This window comes from Giraffa tippelskirchi, chromosome 3, assembly GCF_054371585.1.
Source record: "Giraffa tippelskirchi isolate mGirTip1 chromosome 3, T2T-mGirTip1v1.2.pri, whole genome shotgun sequence".
In the NCBI taxonomy this organism is placed as follows: Eukaryota; Metazoa; Chordata; class Mammalia; order Artiodactyla; family Giraffidae; genus Giraffa; species Giraffa tippelskirchi.
In genome coordinates this window covers 76,526,822-76,552,963 of record NC_137277.1, presented here as the reverse complement: position 1 = coordinate 76,552,963, position 26,142 = coordinate 76,526,822, and the positions used below count along the sequence as shown (strand labels likewise).

The 26,142-nt window shown below is 36.6% G+C and overlaps 1 protein-coding gene and 1 long non-coding RNA gene across 7 annotated transcripts in view; one reads left to right on the top strand and one right to left on the bottom strand.

Moving 5' to 3' along the window:
- PDE1A (phosphodiesterase 1A) overlaps positions 1-26,142 on the bottom strand; it is a 479,731-nt gene that overhangs the window by 368,883 nt on the left and 84,706 nt on the right. For 5 of the 6 annotated variants that reach the window (XM_081580991.1, XM_081580995.1, XM_081580992.1 and 2 more), the window contains one exon: positions 21,180-21,290. In XM_081580991.1, coding sequence (XP_081437117.1) covers positions 21,180-21,280 — 101 coding nt within the window. In that variant the 5' untranslated portion in view covers positions 21,281-21,290. Of the gene's footprint in view, positions 1-21,179; positions 21,291-24,185; positions 24,402-26,142 lie in introns of those variants that run through there. The other variant, XM_081580999.1, reaches the window with a different exon arrangement.
- Positions 13,085-26,142, top strand: part of LOC145542353 (uncharacterized) — a 163,140-nt gene continuing 150,082 nt past the window's right edge. Inside the window, exon 1 of the long non-coding RNA XR_014079801.1 lies at positions 13,085-13,268. This is a non-coding gene — a long non-coding RNA (uncharacterized LOC145542353). The remainder of the gene's footprint in view (positions 13,269-26,142) is intronic.

Below are 26,142 nucleotides of genomic sequence, written 5' to 3'. Positions count from 1 at the left end.
TTAAATGTATTAATATTTAAAAACAGAATGTTACAGATAGAAATCCATTAAGATAAGAAGAGATCAGGTCTTGCAAAGTATCGGAGATATTGAAAGATAAGCATTAAAGTTTTAATTTTTTTTAAAAAAGTAAAAATGACTCTATGGTCAAAGTAACTGTGGTGGTGAACATGCTGTTAGTATATATAGAAGTCGAAATATAATGTGCACATGAAACTTGTTATCAACTGATGTTGCCTCAAAAATAAAAAGCAAAAAGCAAAAATGGACAAGAAGAGAGTAAACATAAGAAAATTTGAGGCTTAATGCAGAAGGAAAAACATAAATCTAAGAAAGATTAAATGAAGGAAATGAGAAGAAGAAAATAATCAAATAAAAAAAAATGAAGAAATTTTCCCCAAACTGAAAGGCATCCATTTCCAGACTGAAAAGACCAACCAATTTTCCATTATAAAATTCTCACACCGATGTTATTATCATGGAATTTCTGAAGAAAAGGGAATAAAAACAAAGTCTTGGTTTATGGAGGTTGGGCAGAATATCACAGAAAAATATCAGGGCTAAATGGTGTCAGACTTCTTAGTAGCAATACTAAAAGTTAAAATACAATGAAGCAATACTTTCAAAATTCTGAGAAAAAATTATTTTAACTTATTGGTTCAGAGCCAATCAAGCTGTAGCAAAATAAAAGAAAAGTATATTTTCATATATGAATGTACTTTAAGAGAGTGTGTTTCTCAAGTGCCCTACTGCAGGAAGCTCATACCCTAAATGAAAGTAAACCAAGAAAGAATGAGACCCAGGAAATAACAGACCCAACTCCTGAGGGTGTTGGTGCTATTTCCCAGAATGAAGGCAATGGGAAGTCTCAGGGGAGAGCTGTGCTTTGGGCATGGAGAGCTCCAGAAGGAGCTGGGACAAAGACTCAAAGAGCAATGTCTCCAAGGAAAAGAGTGGGACAGAAAAAGCACATGGTGTGCTTGGAAATGTGGGAAATATACTGAAGAGTGTCTTACAACTTTTTTGATGACTCTGGAAAGAAATAGTGACAGGTATATAGTAATCAAGGTCAATAAACTAGCAATTAAAATGAAACAGTTACTAATTTCAGGAAAAAAACAAAGGGCTATTTCTACAGGAAATATATCCATATTTCCTTTCTTGGCTTGGAAGTGAAGACAATTCAGTCATGTACTATAAGCACCAAATAATGATTCACTGGAATGGTAATAGAACTGCAGTAGAAAAATGAGGGGCGAGTAAGTCAAGCAGGGTGTGGTTAGAACTTGGTCTAAGAGTGCTACATGAAGTCAAATAATGTTCAAAATAGATAAATCAAGGAACAACTATATAAAATTGGTATTTTAAACTATAAACAACTTAAAGGAAGAATTAAAAGATGAAAGTCAATGTCTCAGGAAGATGACCCAGGTAGAGAATCAAGGGGTGGGGAAGTAAACTTGTTTCCTTGTCTTACAGTACTACTTTAATAATTTAATAAAAATGAGAATTAATTTCTGAAAGTAAAAGTGTTATACAATGTACAGGATTAGTACCAAGAAAGCCAAGTTTACATTTCTCTAAAGACCCAGCCAAAACATGCGACTGGCATTTTTAGACATTCAAGTACAGCTTTGATGGCAAATAAACAGGAGTCATGTAGTTTCAGATCATATTCATGCCAGTCCTCAAAGGGAGGAAAATCAGGAGGGAAGATCTCCATGAGCTCGAGAAAGAAATTTAATTTTCCAACAGTAAAATGCACAGCATTACCTATAGGGACATCTCAACAAGGGTCTAAGAATTATAAGAATTATTTTGGGGTAAGCAACCTGGTACCAAATTTCAAATAAGATCAACCCTCAAATGCCAAACAGAAAATATAGCAACCATTTTAGAAGAATATTTTTCAGACATTCACAGAACTCACATATGATTATCCTCAAATTAGTTTATTTCACAAAAACAGAAGATTAAATTTACTGGGAAGAGTAAACACAAAGTCTATCCACAAGTGATTTTACCTTTAAGTCTTATAACTGTTTAATGTCATGACCTACCAAATTCTATATATAATGACATCATAATAAAAATCAGGCCAGTGGGTAGGATTCAGTGCTTTCACTACTGGGACCAGGTTCAATCCCTAGTCGGGGAACTAAGATCCCTCAAGCTGCATGGTGTGGTCAAAAATAAATAAATAAATATCAAAAGAAACTACAACATTGAATTTACTTTACACTTGATCAGCTTAATATTATATACAGTTACTAAATGGAAGTTGCATGTATACCAAAGTACTTATCATTATTTTGTGTGAATATGTGTGTATTTATATATGTGACTATTTTATTATAAAATTTCAACCAAGCAAATTTCACTCTTGCTAATAGAATCATTAAAAAAAAGAGACAAATAGTGGCTTAGCATGTACAGACTCACAACATGATTTGGTTCTCAAGCAGAAATTTAAAGTCTGAATTATTTAGGTTATCTAAGCTACCATCAATATAAAGAGGAACAACAACCCTTATGTAGTGAAACAATCTCCATATCCTATGGTTAAAACCATATTTCACAGCAGTCCTTCATTTCATGTTCAGCCTGTTTTACTGATACATATATTAAAATTCACCATCTACCACCAAGAACACCATAAACAGTAAAACGTCAGTCACTGGAGCGAGGTGAAGGGAAAACCCTATTATATGTTCTCATGACACTGTGAAAAGCTCCAGTGTAAAAAGGAATTGAACCTCCTTGACCAAATGCACTCTCATTAATTTCTGGAGCCAATTTATATTGTTGTATAAGCAATATTTAAAAGGCTGTTGTCAAGGAAAAGCATCCTAAAATTAGATCTGACAGCTTTGTTTTCTTTGCAGGAATGGTTACACTTCTAACAGCCTCTTCTGTTTTGAAGAGAAAGCCTAGTAACAAAATGTAAAGGAGCTCAGAGCAGACTTTTGTAAAGAGGGGGAAAATAAAATCACCTACCATAGACTCATTTCACAAATTGTATTTCTTGTATAGGCTTGTCTATGCATAATATGTGTTTATTATATCGGTTTGTGTCTTTGAGAAGAGATAAAGGTCACTGATTCTAGCATCTCATTCCAGAAACTCATTATTTCTGTCTCTACATCCAATCTTCTGACCTTATCCACTGCTTCACTGGCCATCATTCTGCCCACACTCTCATGTTTCCCCTTACCTTTAACCATAAAGAGGCCCTCAACCCCAGTTTCCCCTTCTTCATCCATTGCATTTACATTTTCTGACAAATACTAACTCTGTAAACACAGTTCTGACCCTCCAGAAGCAGGAACAAAAGCAAACAGGGATGTAGACTGATGTCACTTTAAGTATACCCTTGAAGTGGATGCTCAGCACTGCCCATCAATTCCACCTTAGTCACACTCCTTTTTTCTGAGGTGATTGTTTCACATGTTCTCCTCAAATCTCCACTCCTTTCTCCCCTTCTCAGTCTCTACAAATAGCCTCTTATTTCATTTTCGTGAGGAAATAAAAGTAACCAGAAGGGACCATCACCATGTTTATACCTACCTACTTGCAAGTATTCCCAAACATTCCGCCTTCCTTCCTGTTACCATGGATGATCAACCTTGCTCTTCGATCCAGTCTCTAAGCTTAAGCAATCCTTACCTCTCACTTACTCAAGGAGCTGTAGATCTCTCTCTCTTTCTCTGCACTGAGTTTTCACTCTCTACAAAATCATTTCTATCATCATTCCCATCAGAATCCTCTAATAGCATCTCTATAGTTTTTAAATTTGTTTACCCTTAACTGCCCCCACTAACTGTTACCCTACCTTTATGCTCTCCTTTACAGAAAATTCTTTGAAGAGTTAGCTGGTCATGCTGCCCCCACTTCTTTACCTCATCTTCCCTTCTACCCAGTCCTATTAGAATTTTGTCCATTCACTTCATTAAGAGGGTTTTGCCAAAGTAGCCAAAGACCTCTACAATGCAAAAGCCAATAGTCAAGGCACAGCTCATGCTTCATGACCCCTCAGCAATGTTTGACAAAACACGGACTTTCTTAAAAGTCTTCTCTTGGCTTCCAAGATGCCATGGCACAATGGCTACTTCTTGGTGCCTTTTACTGTCTCCTTTCCCAACCTTTAATTATTGGGGTGGCTGAGGGCAATCACTGCTGATGGTGATCGCAGCCATGAAATTAAAAGACGCTTACTCCTTGGAAGGAAGGTTATGACCAACCTAGATAGCGTATTTAAAAGCAGAGACATTACTTTGCCAACAAAGGTCCATCTAGTCAAGGCTAGAACAGGTTAATAATAATCTCTTATCCATAGCTATGAAAATCCTAAAACCAGACATTTTCATTTGGCAGTAAAATCTGATCTGACCTGAACTTATGTGGCAGCAAAATCTGAACTTAACACAGATGATTTTTGTCTTTATTAAGTGAATATTTACATGTTTTGTTGCAGAAGTATTCATTGGCAGGTACCCTGGATTCCACTGGGAATATTCAGTAATTTTTGGAATAGGTATCTTATTACCATTTTAAAATCTGAAAAGGTATAAATTCAGTCACATTTGGGTCCAAGGATTTCAGACAAGGGACCACAGACCCAGTTGATCAGAATCACATACAAAATAAAGCATTATATCTCATTCTTTTCAAACCTTACATTCCCAATCCAAATCGCTGTGAGTCCTACCAGCTTGAATCTTAAACATGTCCTAAATCTGAATATTTCTTACCAATTCTATAAGTATCAGTGTTACCAAAGCTACCAACTGAACAACTGCCATAACCTCTTAACATATCCTATTTCTAATCTTGTTCTTCCCTGCCTTCCCCCTCTTCAGTGTTAGCTTCCACAAAATGACCAGAGAAGTCTTCTTAAAACCTAAGTCAGACACTCCACTCCACTCCACTGCTTCAAAGCTCCAAAGTCTCTCTACCAGGCTCAGAATAAAATCCTAATTTATTATCATGACCTGTTAGATTTTAGATGATCTGGTTTCTCCCTTTCTCTCCACACACAATTCTTCCTCTCTTTTCCTCACCCACTGTGATCCAAGATCCTCTTGGTCTTGTTTTTCCTCAACACACCACATGCACCCAGTCATGGGGACTGTGTCCTCAGTTCTCTCTCTCTAGGACCCTAGAGGTCTTGGCATAGCTCACTCCTCACTTTACTAAGGACCCTCTTCACAAGTCAGTGTCAGGGAAGCCCTTCCATGAGCACTCTACTGAAATAGCCACATTTGAACCTCCCTGATACACTGCCATTTTATTCTATTTGCTTTTATTAAAATTACTTTGCATGTTTTTTGTTTGCTTGTCTATCATCCATCCTCACTGTCAAAATGTAATTAATTCCATGTAGGTACAGATCATGACTGTATGGTTTATCATTTTTATCATTGTATCCCTGGTGCCTAGAATGATGCTGGAGCTCTTTGTGTGCCCAATGATGAATAGTCATTGAATGAAGAAATAATTAAATTTTATTAACAAGTCATCTGAATTGGGCAAATTGAATAATACTAGTTCTACTTTACATAGTACTTCAATATCATTACAAATGTCAGTATAGTCCTGATGAACTTCTGCTACAACTTTATTTCTTACTCTCATTCTTAAGATAGTTCTAATCAGTGACTAAGATCACCATAGTTTGATTCACACTGTGTAAATTAGTGTTTACTTTGATACCCATAAGACATATACTTAACAAAACAATTTGAGTTTATCAAGGAGAGTTTTTTCTTAATTCCCTATTTCTAAACTTAAACATTTCCTCTTTCTAGTGAACTAAGATTACTTGGCAACCTGTTTCTAATTCCAAAGAGCTCTAAAGTAATTCCATGTTATTTCTTATTTTTCATGTGCTGTAACTATCAATGGATCAACCAACTTATCTAATAAGAGAATGTGATGTTATGCTAATTTATTACAGATATAAATTAAAGAACTATTAGAATAATGGTAAACAAAATAATTTTTAGCATTTTATTTAATTATTTTTTTATTTAGAAAACTAAAACCATTTTGGTAACAAATCAAAAATTTGTTATAATACCTTAGGTAAAACAGAGGGAAAGAATATATAATAAAGTCATTTGGGGACTAATGCCAGTTATAGTTTAATTCCTTAAACTATATACTACTATTTTGGTTGTGAATTTCATTTTGGAACATTCTCACTCATTAAGTATATATGATCTTTCTTTAATTCATGACTCCATTAATGGTAGAAGGGTTTGCTCTCAGAGGCATCTTTTGATACACATTTTGTAAATATTTATCCTGAATTGAAATATGATTCACATGACAGCATGAAGTCAGAGAACACAAATATTAAATGACAGCTTGAAAATTATGACTTTAGTTGAAGCCTTGTCATACACCTTGGACTTGAATGTCTGGTAAAAATAAACCTCAAGTACTGTTAAAATTGCTCAGTCAAATTGTGACATTTTAAGACTTCTTTTGCAAAGTTTCTCTTTGAGGAACTATGCAAAGAGGATTAGTTTGTCTTCTTCAACTCAGTAGCAGACAAACAGCTACAGCCCAGAAGCCAATATAAAGTATTTAAGCTGATCTCCTCCAAATTCGGTTAGCTTATCACCTTTTGTCTGACTCATTAGTTTGGAAATTCTAGCAGGAAACTAACTCTCATGGGATACACAGTAGTCTTCACTCGCCAAGAATTCTCTGGGCCACGGGGCCATGTCAACTCAGAACATTCATTAATCACTGAAAGATATTCTCAGTATAATCCCAACAGTTCAACTACATAATGAAACAGAAATTTGAGTTTTCCAAGGATATGAGTTGTATAGAACTTAGGAAATCAGAATTTTGGAGTGGGAAGCTCACTCAATATCTAATCTGCTCTGCCTCTACCCATCATACAGTTCTTAGGGTTAACTTTTATCTCAATCTATATTTGGCAGAGGAATGGGCAAAAACAAACACACTGTCTCATACATAGTTGTGCCACAAAGGTGATTTACAATTGCAGATGCTTATTTTGTGCCAGACACAGGGTATGGGCACTTTAACTGCATTATTTTATCCCTCATGACCATCTCACTGGCCCTCAAAGTCAAATTCCCTGGGGGGTCTCAGTCCCTTTGCTGGATCCCTGCAAAGGTTGGGAGATCTATTGTGAGTCCTAGAACTTTTACAACAGTGTGAGAACTTCTTTGGTATTTCTTCAGTTTGTGGGTCATCTACAGTCTGTGGGTTGGCTTTATGGTGGGGCTGATGGCAACCTCCTCCAAGAGGACTATGCCACATGCTGCACCTCCCAGGTCTGCTGCAGCCAGAGCCCCTGTCCCTGTGGCAGGCCACTGCTAACCCATGCCTCTGCAGGAGACACACAAACACTCAAAGGCAGATCTGGCTCAGTCTCTTATGGGGGTCAGTACTCCTTTTCCTGGGGCCCAGGGTGCACAAGCGTCTGTTTGTGCCCTCCCAGCATCTCTGGTGAGTATGAAGTTTGATTCTAAACACAATTTTGCCCCTCCTACCATCTTTAATAACCTGCTGATGGTTGTTCTGCAGCTAGCTGCAATTTTGGTGTTCTTGCAGAAGATGAGCACACGTCCTTCTACTCCACCATCTTAGCAGAAATTTGACTTTGAAGGCCAGTGGGAATTGATTACAGAACTCCCATAGGACTGGGGAAACAGACTCTTGAAGGGCACAAGAGTCTGTTTCAAAGGTCTGGTGGAAGCGTGGGTCTACAGTGGCCTGCTGCTGGGTCAGGAGCACTGACTCCAACAGTCCAGGGAAACAAGACCATAGTGTGGCCTCAGGCCAAATTACAGGGCGTGAACACAGCCCCACCCATCAGCAGAAAAACGGATTAAACATTTACTGAGCATGTCCACCATAGCAAGATGCAGGACCCAGTTCTCCCTACAGTCAGTGCCCCCCATCAGGAAGCTTGCACAAGCCTCTTATACTCATCCATCAGAGGGAAGACAGTATGAAAACCACAATCGTGGAAAACTAGCCAAACTGGACCATATGGACTACAGCCTTGCCTAACTCAATGAAACTATGAGCCATGCTGTGTAGGGTCACCCAGGATGGACGGATCATAGTGGAAAGTTCTAACCAAACATGGTCCACTGGAGAAGGGAATGGCAAACCACTTCGGCATTCTTGCCTTGAGAATCCCATGAACAGTATGAAAAGACAAAAAGATATGACACTGAAAGATGAATTCCCCAGGCGGGCAGGTGCCCAATATGCTACTGGAGAAGACCAGAGAAATAGATCAAGAAGGAATGAAGAGCCTGAGCCAAGGTGGAAACAATGCCCAGTTGTGGCTGGGTCAGGTGGTGAAAGTAAAGTCCGAAGCTGTAAAGAACAATATTGCACAGGAATCTGGAATGTTAGGTCCATGAATCAAGGTAATTCAGAAGTGGTCTAATTACCATGGCAAGAGTGAACAATGACATTTAGAAATCAGTGAACTAAAATGGACCAGAATGGGAGAATTTAATTCAGATGACCATTATATCTAGTACCGTGGGCAAGAATCCCTTAGAAGAAACGGAGTAGCCCTCATAGTCAACAAAAGAGTCTGAAATTCAGTACGTGGGTGCAATCTCAAAAATGACAAAATGATCCCTGATTGTTTCCAAGGCAATCATTTAATCCAAGTCTATACCCCAACCACTAATGTAGAAGAAGCTGAACAGTTCTATGAAGACTTACAAGATCTTCTAGAACTAACACCAAAAATAGATGTCCTTTCCATCATAGAGGACTGGAATGAAAAGGCAGGAAGTTGAGACATAACTAAAGTAACAAGCAAATTTGGCCTTGGAGTACAAAATGAAGCAGAGCAGAGGCTAGCAGAGTTTTACCAAGAGAACGTACTGGTCATGGAAAATACTCTCTTCCAACAACACAAGAGACGATTATACACATGGACATCACCCAGATGGTCAATATCGAAATCAGATTGATTATATTATTTGCAGCGGAAGATGGAGAAGCTCTATATGGTCAGCAAAAACAAGACTGAGAGCTGATAGTGGCCCCTCTAGAGGCTCAGATCATGAATTCCTTATTGCCAAATTCAGACTTAAATTGACGAAAGTAGGTAAAACCACTAGGCCATTCAGGTGTGACCTAAATCAAATCCCTTATGATTATACAGTGGAAGTGACAATAGATTCAAGCCATTAGATCTGATAGAGTGCCTGAAGAACTATGGATGGAGGATCACAACACTGAACAGTAGGTGCTGATCAAAATCATCCCCAAGAAAAAGAAGTGCAAAGAGGCAAAATGGTTGTCTGAAGAGGCCTTACAAATCGTTGAGAAAAGAAGAGAAATGAAAGGCAAAGGAGAAAAGGAAAGATATATCCATCTGAATGCAGGGTTTCAAAGAATAGCAAGGAGAGATAAGAAAGCCTTCCCAAGTGATAAATACAAAGAAATAGAGGGAAACAACAGAATGGGAAAGACTAGAGATCTCTTCAAGATAATTAGAGATACCAAGGGAACACTGCATGCAAAGAGGGGCACAATAAAGGGCAGAAACAGTATGGATGTAACTGAAGCAGAAGATATGAAAAAGAGGTGGCAAGAATAAACAGAAGAACTATACAAAAAGGCCCTAAGGACCCAGATAACCACGATGGTGTAATCACTCACCTAGAGCCAGACATCCCAGAGTGCAAAGTCAAGTGGGCCTTAGGAAGCATCACTATGAACAAAGCTAGTGGAAGTGATGGAATTCCAGGCGGCTATTTCAAATGCTAAAAGATGAAGTGGTTAAAGAGCTGCACTCAATATGCAGCAAATTTGGAAAATTCAGCAATGGCCACATGACTGGAAAAGGTCAGTTTTAATTCCAGTTCCAAAGAAAGGCAATGCCAAAGAATGTTCAAACTACCGCACAACAGCACCCACTTCACACGCTAGCGAAGTAATGCTCCAAATTCTTCAAGCTAGGCTTCAAGAGTATGTGAACCGAGAATTTCCAGATGTTCAAGCTGGATTTAGAAAAAGCAGAGGAAGTAGAGATCAAATTGCCAACATTTGTTGGGTCATAGAAAAAACAAGGAAATATCAGAACAACTACTTCTGCTTCATTGACTACATTAGAGCCTTTTTGACTGCATGGATCACAACAAACTGTGGAAAATTCTTAAAGAGATGAGAATACCAGACTACCTTACTTACTCCTGAGAAACCTGTATGCAGGTCAAGAAGCAACAATTAGAACTGGATATGGAATAATGGACTGGTTCCAAATTGGGAAAGGAGTACGTCAAGGCTGTATATTGTCATCCTGCTTATTTAACTTATATTCGGAGTACATTATGCGAAAAGCCAGGCTGGATAAAGCACAAGCTATAATCAAGATTGTAGGGAGAAATACCAATAAACTCAGATATGCAGATGACATCACCCTTAGGGCAGAAAACAAAGATTAACTAAAGAGCCTCTTGATGAAAGTGAAAGAGGAGAGTGAAAAAGCTGGCTTAAAACTCAACATTAAAAAAAAAAAAAATCATGGCATCTAGTCCCATCACTCCATGGCAAATAAATGGGGAAACAATGGAAACAGTGAGAGACTATTTTCTTGGGCTCCAAAATCACTGCATATGGTGACTGCAGCCATGAAATTAAAAGACGCTTGCTCCTTGGAAGAAAAGCTATGATCAACCTAGACAGCATACTAAAAAGCAGACATTACGTTGCCAACAAAGGTCCATACAGTCAAAGCTAGGATTTTTCCAGTAGTCATCTACAGATGTGAGAGTTGGACCATAAAGAAGACTGAGCATCGAAGAACTGACTTTTTGAACTGTGGTGTTGGAGAAGACTCTTGAAAATCCCTTGGACTGCAGGAGATCAAACCAATAATCCTATAGGAAATCAATGCTGAATATTTATTGGAAGAATTGAAGCTGAAGTTGAAGCTCCAATACTTTGGTCCCCTGATGCAAAGAGCCAACTTATTAGAAAAGATCCTGATGCTGGGAAAGATTGAAATCAGGAGGAGAAGGGGACAACAAAGGATGAGATTGTCAGAGGGCTTCACCAACTGAAGAGATTTTAGTTTGAGCAAACTCCGGGAGAGAGTGAAGGACAGGGAAGCCTGGCCTGCTGCAGTCCATGAGGTCACAAAGAGTCAGACATGACTGAGAGACTGAACAGCCACAATATGACCACCCTCTGAGATTCTAAGTTCTGTATTATAAGGCTTATCTTTTGGTTTTGGTTTTGTTTGTCATGTAATCTCATCTGCAATAATCTCTACCAATCCATCAAACCTTGACCTTCCAGCCTGAATTAATGTTGCTTCTAAACAATACAGCTTTACTAGCTGAAGTTGTTGTTATACATTGCCTAACTATTGGTTTTTGTTATTGTGAAACAGTTTTTAAGTTCTTACTTTACATAATGTACTATTCTAATGTACTGAGAATACAATATTAAACAAATGGCAAATGGATACTACCTCTCCTATCATGTTACCTCTTGGGAAGTTGGAAGGGTTACCAGGAAGGCAGAAAATCCATCTGAGCCACAAGGGAAGCCCCCAGTAATAATGCATGAAATACAATTAGAGTACCTAGATGGGTCATCTTATCTAGTTTCACGTAGTCTTGAGTGTTTTTTCATGGATTTTAGTGATATTCTGATTAGGCTTCAGTTTTCTCACCTGGTCTTTCAGAAATTCAGCTTTAACTTAGCTACAGTCTCCCAAAGATACCTCCTCTTTACAGCCTATAGTTCCTTTTTCACTCTATTTAATTTAGTCTTTTCTCCACAAATCCCTTTTCCTATTTTTTGAGTGAAAGATTTAGCTTCTCTTCTTTTTAACAATAAGACTCTGGTTTACAGAAGTTCAAGATTTCTGCTTTATAGAATTTTAAGCTTGCTACTAGAAATTCTAGGTATTCTGTTATTTTACTTTTAAAATTAAAGGAATCAACTAAGATTTTAACTCATGGGAAAGTTGGTGGAGATTAGTAATAGCATAACTGATGTTACTTATCATAGGCTTCCCTGGTAGCTCAGTGGTAAAAAATCCACCTGCTTGTGCAAGAGACACAGGTTCAACCCCTTGTTGGGAAGATCCCCTAGAGCAGGAAATGGCAACCCACTCTAGTATTCTTGTCTGGAAAATCTCATGGACAGAGGAACCTGGTGGGCTATAGTCCATGGAGTCGCAAAAGAGTCAAACACGACTTAGCAATTAAACAACAACAACAAATGTTTTTGTCAGTTTTAAACAGACAATTAGTTTACACACAACTAAAACTTATAAAGACAAAATAACTTCCAGCCGTCAAAATAAAGTGCATTTCTTTTACATAATCAAGCCAATTACTTAAGTAACAAAGAGAGAGGGAAGTAAAATAAGCATTCAATCAGCTTGCTTTCTTATCAACTCTATATCATAAAAAAAGATAAGTGATGAAAGATAATAAAAATTGAATAAGAATAAAAAAGGGGAAAAGTTGTACAGAACTGAAAATTAATTGGGCAAAAAAATTTATAACAGAATGTCATTTTATGGTTTTGGCTACGCACTGCCTGTTCACAAAATACAGGAACCAAATAAGCAACCATTTCACAGATTTGACTTTCTCAGATGAACTCCTTAAAAACTAGTTAAGCCTAACCGATGTAGCTAAGTGACACAGACTTCAAATCAGCTCTTGGCTGCTGTATTATTGGTACACTACTGATCTGGTTTCCACAATTTACTACCTCTACTGCTTTATTCCCTCCCTCTCCTTTTTTTCCTATCATTTTTAGCTCAGTCAGAAATAAGCAAATGTTTCAGAGATTATGAATATAAAAATTCAGGTCACTATTTTCTTACCCTCTCCTATATCTGGAAAGATAATCTTATACTGGAATGATTTAAATAATAGAAGAAATATTCTGGTAGGGAAGAACAAGATGCAAAATCCCTTTCTCCTTTTTCTTTGTGGTTGCAAGGAAAAGGCCTAGAAGAGTGAACTGGGCCTTCCCATGCCCTGCCTGACCTGTTGTCAGGGCAACAGGATGTGTGGGGAGCCCTGGCATTCCCAGTGACTGTTGCCAGGGTAACGGGATATGAACCATCTTCTCTTATGAAACTATTCAGTTTCTCTGCCATATTCTATGTTTCTCTTCTATTTGGTGGAAAATTATGTTTGTTCAAAGAAATCTAAGAACAATACAACTTGAATGCACAGGCTACTGAGTGATTATGTATTTGAAGAAATACTGTGTGTGTAAGTATCATGGATATTGTTACTGGTGAAAATAACATGGAAGAGAATTTTATTGGACTGACTTTCTGAAAATAGGGACTTCCATTTTTATTTTTATATTCTCTGAACTATTTCCCAATTTTTGACTGGGTAAAAGAAATGAATGATAGGACATGATGAAAGAGAAGAGAAGAGAGTTAGTAGGAAAAAACTAGAAAGCCAGAGAAGTATATAAAAAATTTAGAGGCTAAGAGTTTGATTTTAGTTATATATCAGCTGATGTCGTGTGTGGGGGCCTATGTATGTGTATAACAAACAATCTTGCAACTTAGTAGCCAAAAACAATAAACATTTACTATTTTGTCATGATTTTGAGGAAGCCGGATAATCCGGGAAGATCTCACTCACACATCTGATGATTGATGGTCTGGTTGGTCTAGAGGAGCCTCAGCTGGAAATGGCTTATATCTATGCCACATGCTCATTCTCCAATAGGCTTAACCAGGCTTCTTCCAGCACTAATATGAGAGTTCCAAAGAGCAACATGACAGAGTAAACCCCAAAACATAAGCCCTTCCCAAGCCTCTGTTTGTATCTCATTTGCTAACATCCCATTGGCCAAAGCAAGTCAGGATCAGTATGGGAGGGATAATCCTAGAGTGGATGCAGGAAGTAATGAACAAACTAGGCCATATTGTAACAGTAAACAACAGCATAAAAGAATTCCTGGAAAATGGAGAGCTCTTTGGAAAACTTGAGATATTAAAGATGTGCTGGGGCATGAAATATCAAGAGGGTCATGCAAATAAAGATACTTTTTCATATTGGAACCACTAGGAGGTACCAAAGATTTTGAGAGTTCTTAGAGTTCAAAAGAGCTCCTTAATGCATCTAGTAACCATTTCCAAATACGCTCTAAGAAACAATGAGGAAAATACTATGTGCCTTTAACAATGGGCAGTAAAGCAGAATAAACTTCACTTAGGTGATTTTTCTAAAATAAACAAAAGGAGAAATGCTCATTTTAAAAGAGAACTGTATCATATGCTTAAAATCCTTTATAATATGGAAAGAAGAAAAAGCATAGCAAAAATAAAATATTTAGTGTTAGTCATGAGAACTCCTGGCTTTATTATCATTGGTAAATAAAAATCTTCAGACAGACATCCTGATGTTCCTACTGTGCATGGTTATCTTTCTCTGTTGTCTGGCTTACTAAAGGCCAAATAAATTAGAATAATTTTGTAAGAGTCCAAGCTCGAAAAGGGCAATAGAGTTTAGGAAAGGTCAAATTCCTTTTTAAATTCTAGCTAGGATCATTGTTTAAATAATTTAATTAAAGGGATAATGGTGGTACATACCCTAGAAAAGGAGAGAAATAGAACTGGGGAGTTTCCAACATCTAAAGCATATGCCAAGTGATAACTCCCCTTAGTATTCATCTTTGAGTATTCAGAATTAGGCGAACAGATGGCAGGATTGTGGAAAAATCAAAATAAGAGAGCAGTTTTTAACTCCTGCAATGTCAGGTTTTATAGTGGGTCTCAAATGTTAAATGAAATTATCTAAGTCAGTATTAAATGAAATAGGTGTGGGCCTAGGTATCTTGTTCTCCTCCTACTAATAGAGGAACATTAGTCAGGTGATTTAATGTCTTTGAGGCTCAGTTTTCTCATCAGAAAAACAGGATAATTTGAACCGTGTAAATCTGAACTATATAGATCAAAAGAAAAATATTTTAGACGGAATAAAGCACAAAAGAATTATAAAGTGTGATTCTTACTATGATTCAATTATAAGGTGATTTTCTGGTAGTTTTTTCTTGGCTTCCTCCTAATGCAGTTTATTTTTAATCAAGTCTTAGAAAGTCCAATTTTAAATGAATTAAAGCCATCATACTGTTGCTTTTGTAATTAGGAGTCTATTGTGATTTTCTTCTAACTGATCAAGGGCCTGATTCATATACAAAATTCCAAGAATCTTCTAATGCTCCATGATTATGTAGAGTTTAATTAAGGCCGACTTCTGTTTTGCTGCCTTGTAGACAATGGCACTTAGAGATTTTACTACTTTTTCATGACTCATTATGAACTTTCTTTGAATAGCTATAAATATGAAAATCTTACCCACAAGAAACAATTTGCTTTGAGCATTTTGCGGTCTATTTAATAAAAATTTGTTTTTAAATACTTCATAAATTATAAAATAAAATATAATCTCTTTGAACAACTTCAAGAAATTGTAGTTTAAAGGAGAAACCAAAAGAGTCAAAATGTCTCACAAATATGCCTCTTATAACTTGTTAACATTTTTATAACCTTTCTTAACAACAAATAGTTATTTCTCAGATCAGGTATGAGGAATACCAGGATTGTCATAAGCCTTTAACACTCTCATCTGTTTAATAATGCTAATGAACAGTTCCTTTCAAATCCAAATGGCTTATAGCACAGTCTTTTCGGATGAGAATCAGACTTGCTCAAATATTTAAATTTGATTAGCTGACTGAAATATGTTAGAATAAAGGTCAAAATCTAATAACGTAATGGTAATTTGGTATATTCTAAGATGAATTGACAAAAGGAATGACCATGGGACATGGCAATAATTACTTGGAAATAAACTCTGTTAACAATCAGACCTAGACTAGGACAAGAAAAGACCTAATGAGTGGTTTTCAAGCCTGAGTGACTCAGGAAACCAGATTAGCCCTAGGTCATTCCTGATTATGGAGACCTAAAATCTATTCTAAGACCACTACAAAATGCTGAACAAAAGACAATGAATCCATCAAGGCAATTGTCTATCAGTGAAACTCTCAAGACCAGTTTGCTTCTTTCTTCCTCAGCATTTTATTCTGACATAACAGGCTCTTGCCCCAGAGAAATGTAAATCCTTGAGTGCAATTGTTCTGGTACAGAGAAACCTGGGACTCTTGGTAAGACCAATTCCACTGAGCTAAAAGAAAGCTTTCTTTGCTCATCTTGACAATCCTGCTCTATCTACTGATTCTGATAAGAAAACTACCTTAAAAAATAGTGTTCTGCTTCTGCATATATTATCAATACTAATGGTGATACACTTAGGGTTTCTTGAATTCTAGACACTGTTCTAAGCAGTTTATAAGCATTAATGCATTCAATCTTCCCAACAACTATAAAATTGATAAGGATATTATTCCCATTTTCAGTTATACATTCTTTATAATTTTCACTATCTTGATTCTGGCAACATCTAGATTCCCAGATCCTAAAATTTCCTTCTAGGTGTAAACACCTTTTATTGGAAAAGCCTTCCAGATCTCTCTTTGCTGCTTTTCACACTCTTTCACAGAGGAAGAGAAGCAACATTTGGTTGGTGAATTGTACAGAAGGAATTAGACTTAGGTATATTAAGCTGTCCTTTTCAGGAGGTGTGGAAGGGATATTCTACTTGTAAGAAAGCATATCTCATATGTTAAAGATCCTAAGTTAATTCAGGAGAAGTGATTTTGTTTCTGTTTGGGAAAGTCTACAGTTTGGGGGAGTAAGTTGAATTCAGAAGCATTTTGGCTTCTTTTGCTGCAAACCAAAAACCCTACCCTCCATTAAAAGTTTAGTTTTTCAATAAAGCTGTCATTTCTAGGGTTTCCTTGGTAGCTCATACAGTAAATGATCTGCTTACAATGCAAGAAACCTGGGTTCGATTCCTGGGTCAGGAAGATCACCTGGAGAAGGGAATGGCAACCCACTCCTGTATTCTTGCCTGGAGAATCTCATGGGCAGAAGAGCCTGGTGGGCTCTCAGAAGAGTTCATGGGGTTGCACAGAGTCAGAAAAAACTAAGCAACTAACACTTTCATACTTTCACTTTCACTGTCATTTCTATCTCCATCTATGGACATCTGTCTCTCACTTAATTCTGAACCTGGGCAAAGATTATATGTATCATTCATTAGCCTGTCTCTTGTCCCAAGATCTAATGGGATAGATATCAATTTTTGTCCATCTTAGCTGAATGGTCACCTCCTGAGAGAAGTCATCCCTGACTATCCAAAATATCTTTTCCAAGTAATTCTTGATCACATGACCTGGTGTATTTTCTTCAGGTCATTTCTTATTCCATCTTAGCTTACTTTTCTGTAATTTACTTATTTGTCATTTGTTTCCTCATCAAGAATGTAAGTGCCTCTGCCTGCCACACTACACAATCAGTAGGTATTTATTGAATGACTGAATGAATGATTAAACAATTCAATTTTACAAATAAGTGAAGTTCAAAAAGCTAAGAATCTTTCCATAGTCACTCAGTTAAATGATGGATAGCATTAGAAAATATCTGACTGTTTCCAGAGTTCAATTTCTTAATCTCTGAGGTATTTCACCTCAACAATGCCCATTAGAGAAACTATAACATAATGTTATGCACAACATAATGTTATGCAAGGAGATTTATATTAATCTTTTATCTACACACCAAATAAGTTTCATGAGATGGTTTTCTTCAAATTAGTTTTATGACTAAAGAACTGATTTTCTTAATTGATTTGCCTGGCTAAGCCATCAAAAGAGTCACATACTCATCCACATGAGAATTGAGACTGGGATTTATCAGCAATTTTATCATGACACACAAAAAGATTACTTTTAAATTGAAAAAACTACTATCTATAAAAGAAAAAAATATAAAATCTTCAATTTTCTGCATAGAAAGAAACTTCACAACTTTGCAAAGACTACTGTTAGAAAACTATTCTCAGTGTCTAAGAAGTAATATAGGTCCCAGAGTCACAGGAAACTTCTGAACCAGAAATTTCATCAGATGTAAAGATGGCAAAAGAATTAGGAAGTGTTTTCCAAATCCTAAACAGCTGGTAATTAATGGACAAGTATATGATTCTTTTTAAAGGTAGTTTATGAAGAACATGATGCCATAGTCATCTGCTAACATTTCTACCATCAGAGACGGTGAGTCATTGTGTAGAACCTAAATTGTCATACTGAGTGACAAATTAGTAGTAGAAGATGGATTGAAGAAAGCTAAAGAAAAGAGCCGCAACTATAAAAGGAAAATTAATAGAACAAAGCATACAAGTCTACATCAGAAATGGGAAAGGAAAACTGTTTCACCTTTGTTCCCACAAAGGAATAAGAGATTTCCTAGCACATCACTGAATATGCTGTTTCAATTAATATTGTATGAAGGAAATTGAAAATTTCAATGAAAAAAATCAACAAAATGGTAGAGAAGAATTGATATTTTAATTCAGTTTACCAACATTTTCACATGTGCTACAAAACATAAAACTTATTTCTATGGACTGAAAAAAAAAGTGTTCTAAAATATAATGTTATGTAAAAACACTTATAAAATACTTTCTGTAAATATCTACCTGTAGCAATTCTTGTTTTCCATTTTTAAGGTATACTGGAATTAGCTTATTTTACTTTAACCTTTGTCTCTATTTTTGTTTAACCTCAGAAATGTACTTATTGCAAACCCACTTAAGAAAAGAATATCCTGTTGAAGTAAATAAATGCATTTGTAAAGTTTGCATTTTGCAGTGGAAAATTTTTTTTAAAAAATTACTTTCCAAACAAACATCCAAAGGATTGAGTCTTTTTTTGCCAAACTAAGAAAATTATTGCAAAATTATTTGATATCGTTCATGAGTAACATAATTTTAATTGCCAATACTTAAAACTGGAATTCTAATACTAGACATTTCAATAAGCTAAAATTCTGTTAGTGTCAATATAACAATTTAAATAGGCAAGACAATCTCAGCAATGGAATAGGGAGTGCCTCACATAGTGCCTTTGAAGGCAGACTACACAAAAGACCATAATTAAACAATTTGGTTGTCATTAGTCATGCAGATTTTAGATGTAGAGCTTTTTGTTTTGACAATTCTAAACCTGGAATACTGGAAATGTCTTAAGTCAAAGTACAAGTTAAAATAGTATCAAAATGAAATTCTTTCTTGCTTTGGGATGCAAAAGCATTCAGTTATTTCCATCAGGTTAACAATAATTAAAAAAAAAAAACTGGTTTGTAAGTTGGTCATTCAGCTTTCTATATGGTCATTCAGTGACTCCATGTAGACACAATTCAAAATTTATATAGGTACATATATAATAATATCCTGCATCCATGTTGAATATCAAGTCATGAAGCTCTACTGCTAAATGACTGTATCACCTTCTTCCGAAAACAAAAAAAGAGAAGTTGATCTTTGAGATCAAGTGTTAAAGTGAAAGTCGGATAACTTTGCCCTAAAATGTTAGGTAGACACACATTCACTTTTTAAATTTTTTAAAGACATATGCATAAACTCACTACCATACAGCTTCATGCATTCAAATACTGCAGAAAAATAGAACAAACTAAAAACCAAAACCATCTTGTCCTGCTAAAGGTAAGAAAATCTAAACTAGGTTGAAATATGAAATATAATTTTTCCAGTACAGATGTTCAACCACTCATTAGGTTAGGATGCAAATCATCTGATGACTGCCAATGTCTAATTTTCATCTATGCTGATTAATTTTGTAAGCTGTTATTTGCTTTTTAGGATTATTTGTCTCACTAGAGAACCACCTCTACAAAAAAAAAAACAAAAAAACCCCCTGTGATTTCTAAATCTTCAATGAGTCTTGGAAACATATTTCTCTAATCCATTCAAATGATGTAAAAATGGCTCCCTTTTTAAAAGTGATTCTCTGTTAAACATTGTTTGCACTATTAGTGTGTTCTTACACCAGTGCACTGTAACACCATGTTTTACTTCAAGTGTAAGAAAATATACAGTGAACACTAATTATATAAACATCATTAAATACATTCAAGTAAAGTAGAATTTTTACCTAACAGAGTTTGATATAATTCTTCTTTAAAAAAAAAATCATATATATCAAGACAGCAACATTAAATTTACTCAAATGTTGCATTTTATACAATATGTATATATAACATTAGAAATAAAAATCCTGAAAAACCTCTGTATGTCATAGTATAGGATTCCTTCAGCTATTATTATAGACAAGCAAATATATTTTCATTTGAAGTCTGCAAATATGCTAAGTAATTGCAATGGCCTGTAAATATTCATATTTCATATTTTTATGCAAATATTAAATCTGATTTTATAATTTTGACAATTAAAGCATATAAACATAGTGTACTGGAACACTAAGCAGGAATAATTTACATGCATTGGGAAAAAAAACCTAGATGCTGTTTAAATAGCAAGGTAAATAGCACTGCAATTAAAGTTTGACTCTGGTACTTACATTTCATGCTGACATAAGCACACTTCTTGACCCATCTTACAAAAGTCTATTTTATACCATGAGCTATTCTGTACTCTCAGAAGTGAGTTGGTTGATTTAAGCCAAAACTCTCAAGCAAGTTTGGTGTGCTGCTAGTATTTTACAAAATAAACTTTTTCTCGTTAAAAATGTATTATTAATTAAGGCATAATGAATAAGCACAATGGAATATAATGATCTATTATCATATTAATCCTGTCCTTTTTCTTCAAAATCTAATCACAAAGAAATAAGTGCTAATAGCAATCTCTCTTTTTATCTGAGAGAAATTTTATTTCCACAAGTACCCTGGCAAGCAGCTTTTCTAATTACTTTTCTGCATATCTAAACCACGTATCTAAGTAACACATACAGAATGTATAAAAGAAGCCATGCAGTCTAACAACGGAGTGAATTCTCAGGGAGTTACCTTACTTTACATAAAATATACCTGCACAAAAAACTATTCACCCTTCAAGCAAGTTGTTAGCTGAGACTGACACATTTTTTTAAAAGAAAATCTTTCTAAAGGAAACACTAATCCACAGCCAGAAAGTGCCAATAATTCAACATGTTAATACTCAAAAAATTTTTTTATCAGAGAGGTGGATAAAAACACAGAACCAAGCAAAGAGCTTACTCACATTCCTTTCAGGCGTTGCCACATTTTTTCAGTCTGTTCTCCTATGAGATACTTAAAAGTAGTGTTTTCCAGTTCTTCAGTTTCTGTAGCAGTAGACCCCATGACGATACTCCTAAGGCAATACATTTACAGTCAGTTTCAGCAGCTAGAACAAGCATTCCTCAGTCCACTACAAATCTTAAAACAGTTATACAGTAGCATCTCTTATCTCTCAAAACATTGCAGATTTACTAAGAGGACGGCAGCTTCTGACAGAATTGCTATTGACTTTGACAGGCATATCCACTGTTCACATCACCCACCCCACCTTCAAGCAGACAGCAGTATAAACAGATCCTCTGACCTCACAGAAACAGTCGGCACATGTGAGCCTGCTACTGTACTACTGACCGACTGAGCGCTCCAGCTCTCCCCAAAGCAGCTGATCTGTTACTGTTTCATGCACTGAAGCACATCAGAATTCCTACAGTTTCTGAGATCTATTATTCAAAAGAGAAACATGAATGACTTTTAGCGCACCAGAAGAAGCTGAATTCCTTTCTACCAACGGAAGGAGGGCTGGATGTAATAAGAAAACAGATGGTAGGAACCAGTATCCGCAGCACCACCCTGAGAAAAAAGTGGCTGGTTTAAATGCCGAGGTTTTTGTCTCTCAATTGATCTGGAATTTAAAGAGTTAAAAATATACAAGGCTCTAACGATAAATTCAACAAATATTAATGACAACAATGAGAAAAATAACATTAGAGCCATACAGAAGACAGACCACAGAGCTCCACAGGTTGTTATTGAAAAAAATACGTACACCAATGATGCTTCAATCATGCTTATTCACCTTCTCCTAGCAACTCTACACAGTAGGTAACTGCCAATTTAACAAGTGGAAAACACAGCAGCTGCACACAGACTGCTCCATGAGTCCCTTGGGGATTAAAAAAATAATGAATAAGAGAAAACTAACTTGTATACTTGTGTGCATGTGTTGAAGGGAAAGAAGAGTAGGGGGAGTAGATGGGGAAAAGAAGATGGAGAAGAAGAGAGAAAACGATGCTGTGCTGCTTGTACATTTCAGAAGAAAAATGAGAGAAAGTGGACATAAAATGATCAGAACTGAGTCATCTGCCAAACTCCCAACACATGGTGAGCTTTCTTTGAAACAAGCACAGACCTTGAGTATGCGCTTCAAAACAGTTATTGCTATATGCAAGCTGCTAAGAAAAATATACTTAAAAGCAATACCTCCTTTTGTTTGTTTAGAGACACAAATGTAGTTTTATTCCTCCCTGCAAGAAAGCTTGTCTGTTATCCTAAGGTTTAAGGCAGAGATATTCATAGACAGTAGATAAGTAACAATATCTAATATTTATTGAGTACTTACTATGTGTCAGACACTGTTCCCAGTACCTAATAGTATTACTTTTTCAAATTCTTATAAAAAGTCTCTAAGGTAGGTAATATTTCCATTTAATAGTTGAGAAAACTGAGAAATAAAGACAGTCCTCAGATTTAAATCCAATCCTTTAAAATAAGCGCTATGATTTTACTGTCAAAGAAATCTTCCACTATAAAGCTACTATGTCTAAGAAACACTGATCGCAACTAGTAGTTAAAGTTGTAATATGAACAGTAGTGTGTGTGTGCTGAGTCGCTTCAGTCATGTCTGACTCTTTGCAACCCCATGGGCTGTAGCCTACCAGGCTTCTCTGTCCATGGAATTCTCCAGACAAGAATACTAGAGTGGGTTGCCATTTCCTTCTCCTATGAACAGTAGACTCTTGAACAACTCAGGGGCTAGGGGCGCCAACCCAGCCCTCAGTGGAAAATCTGCATCTAAATTGCAGTCAGCCCGCCATACACATTGTTCCCCATATCTGTATTCACTATTCTTCAGTATCCACAGTTCCCCATCAGCAGATAGTGTTGAAGGAGGAAACAGAACAGGCTCTATCTTGAAAGCAGGACTCCATCTTGGGCCGGACTGTGGACTTGGAGCTATATGCCCAGTATCTATGGAACGACATACAGGCCCCCGGAAGGAAGAGCCCCAGGGCTCTCCACCTAAAAGAATACCCTAATTATCTGTGTAACTGAATAGAATCATACATTCTATTATGCTTATTGGGGTATGACCACAGGTCTATTGATAATTGCCCACTGTTAACTACCTAGGCTTACGGCATATGAATCACGGATTAACTTTGATTATCAGGGAATTTGGGGAGGTGGGTTTGTGCACGTTAGGGTATATAAGGTTTTCACAAAAACTGGTCAGGGTCCTTGGCTAAGAGGAGACTCTGCCTTGGGCCCGCCGGTGTAATAAACTGCACTCCACTATCTGTATTGTCCTTCTGAGTGAGTTTGTTTCCCAGAACGTGTGGCTACAACAGTGTAGTACTACAGTATTAACTGTTGAAAAGAATCCATGTATAACCACACCCACACTGGTTCAAACGTGTGTTGTTCAAGGGTCAGCTGTAGGAAAAAAAGGATCTTTGAATTTCCCTCTGATTAACAAGTTAGAAGAGATGGTTTTTCAATGCTACTCAGAGAATGGTCCACATATCTTGTCTGGGTTCCTGTGGTAATTCAAAGGGTAATTTTCACCATGTCCTGAGTCCCTGACATACTACAAATGAAGAAAGAGAATGCCCTCAGGAACCTACTGAGGTGGCACCAATCTTGATTTCCAAGTGGAACAATCATCTACAAAATAAAAAGTGAAGGCATCTACCTCAGAAATCTGAGGAGAATAGGAGATGCTTCCTCAAGCAGCTTCACTGTTAAAACGGACTGATGCCAGTATCACATCTTCCAGAGATACTGGCCAGCGAGCTGTGCTGAAGTTTGCTGCTGCCACCAAGGCCACTCCTATTACTGGCCGCCTCATTTCTAGAACTTTCGCTAACCAGATACAGGCAGCTTTTCCACAGCCACAGCTTCAGGCGGCTACCGATCCCAGGGCTGACCACCAGCCTCTGAGGTTCTTATGTGAACTCGCCCATCTCACCCTGTATGACACAGACTCTCCTCTGTACCATGTGGACAGGGCCATCACCTCCAGAGAGCAATGGGGAACCCGCTTGGGGGTCTGACGAGACAGACTCTGGCCAGGAAAGTTCTGCGCATGCGCGAAAGGATCATTTGTCAACAATCCTGAGAGGTCAGCCGGGCCTCTACTTCCACAGAGATCCTGAAGAGACGGAAAGGAAGAGCAGGCCGGTATGGAAAGCCTGTGACCGAGGGGGGCTTTCAGCAACCCGACTCACTGCTACTGCATCCGAGGTCACAGACGAGTCTGAAGGCGTTGGTGTCCTCTGGGCCCACCCAGCAGCTCCCCACTGCAGACGAGCCTCAGTGCCAGCAATGACTGTGTGCGGCCCCACCACGCTGACTACTGAACGAGTAGGAACAACCACTGAGCGGGCTTAAGCTGTTCTCCCTCAGACTCTTAAACACGGGATAGAAATAATGTGGACGGAATAAACAGTTTTTAGAAAAAAAAGAAAAAGAGGTTAAATCAAGTGAAACCTCAGTTTTTCTCTCTCTGAAAAGCTATTTCCTGAACTTGACCTGAATTTAATGTCCAGCTAGCAGACAGCTTTACCCAATCACAGCCTCACTTTTATGAGCAGTTACCAGAGTTGTCAGAAGTAAGTTAGTCTTTGCTCTGAAAGCACTGATTTTACCTTCACTGTGCCTTCATTTATAATTGTAGCTACATTCACTTAATAATCTCTTACCTGATTTTGTTGTAATGAGATAGTCAACAAACATCTGAATTCGGCTCTCAAAGATGAATCACAGTGAAAATATCCATAAAAACCAAGTACTCCACCACTATTATCTTATGAGCCAAGATAAAGTCCTTGAGGCTACAAGTGATTTTCTAATTAAGCCTTGAAATTTCAAGCCCTCACATTGGCCAGCTCACCAATAATATTGCAATGTAAAGAGTGAGGTCTATTCTACTCAAGTATTTGTTGGTGAATGCTATCTCCTCATTAAAATTCACTTGCCCTTTGCTTTCAGTATGTCACTTCTATCATATATTGAATTGATGTTTAAGAACTCACACTATATTGATTACATACTTAAAACACAAAAATGCTTAATTATTGCCTTAAATGTTTCATAAAATAAAATTTTGAATAAGCTACATAAAACTGCTGTAGTAAATACTTGGCCAAAGTAATCTTCAGCCTTAAGCATCATCAAAAGCTATTCATGTCAATATACAGAATTCAAAACAGTTTTATTTTCTAATTTGTAACTATTGTCTGCAAGTTATACTAATGAAATAAAAAAATAAATCACATTGAAGAGAACAGAGTAGAACATAGGGAATAGCATATAACTTTTTTCTAATTAATATGTTGAGAAAATTTTGAGATGTCGCATTTGTAAAATTAAACTAAATCAAAAACTTTGACTTGAGAAAAAGAACTAAGACAACAAGAATGAATTCTAAGAAATTAAAATATGCTTGCCTAAACAAAACATTCAGTGTTAGTTCTGAAAGGAATTTAGAAAATAGTCCTGAATATAAGACAAAAATTGATCTAAGATGTCTCTTATTTCAGGTGTTTCATCTCTTACTTTAACTCTATTTTCACATAAATTATTTCTATTATAATAAGAAGTTCCTTTATTCTTGTTCTCTAATACTTAATTGGAATGTTGACAGAAATTATAGAATGAATTTTCAGTATCTATTGATGTCAAAATATAATACAGCATAAACAGTGGATCCAATTTTAAATCTACAATTCAACATCCAGCAAACTATATGACAAAGATAAATGATGACATTCAGAAGCACCAAATTCAAAAACCATATCACTCAAATACTTTTCTAAAATAATTGCATGAGTCAGTACACTTCAAAATCAAAAAAGTGATTAGTGACAAAAATCAGAGGCACTTACCTAACCTAGCCATGGAGATTAAAAACAAAATCCTAGGTT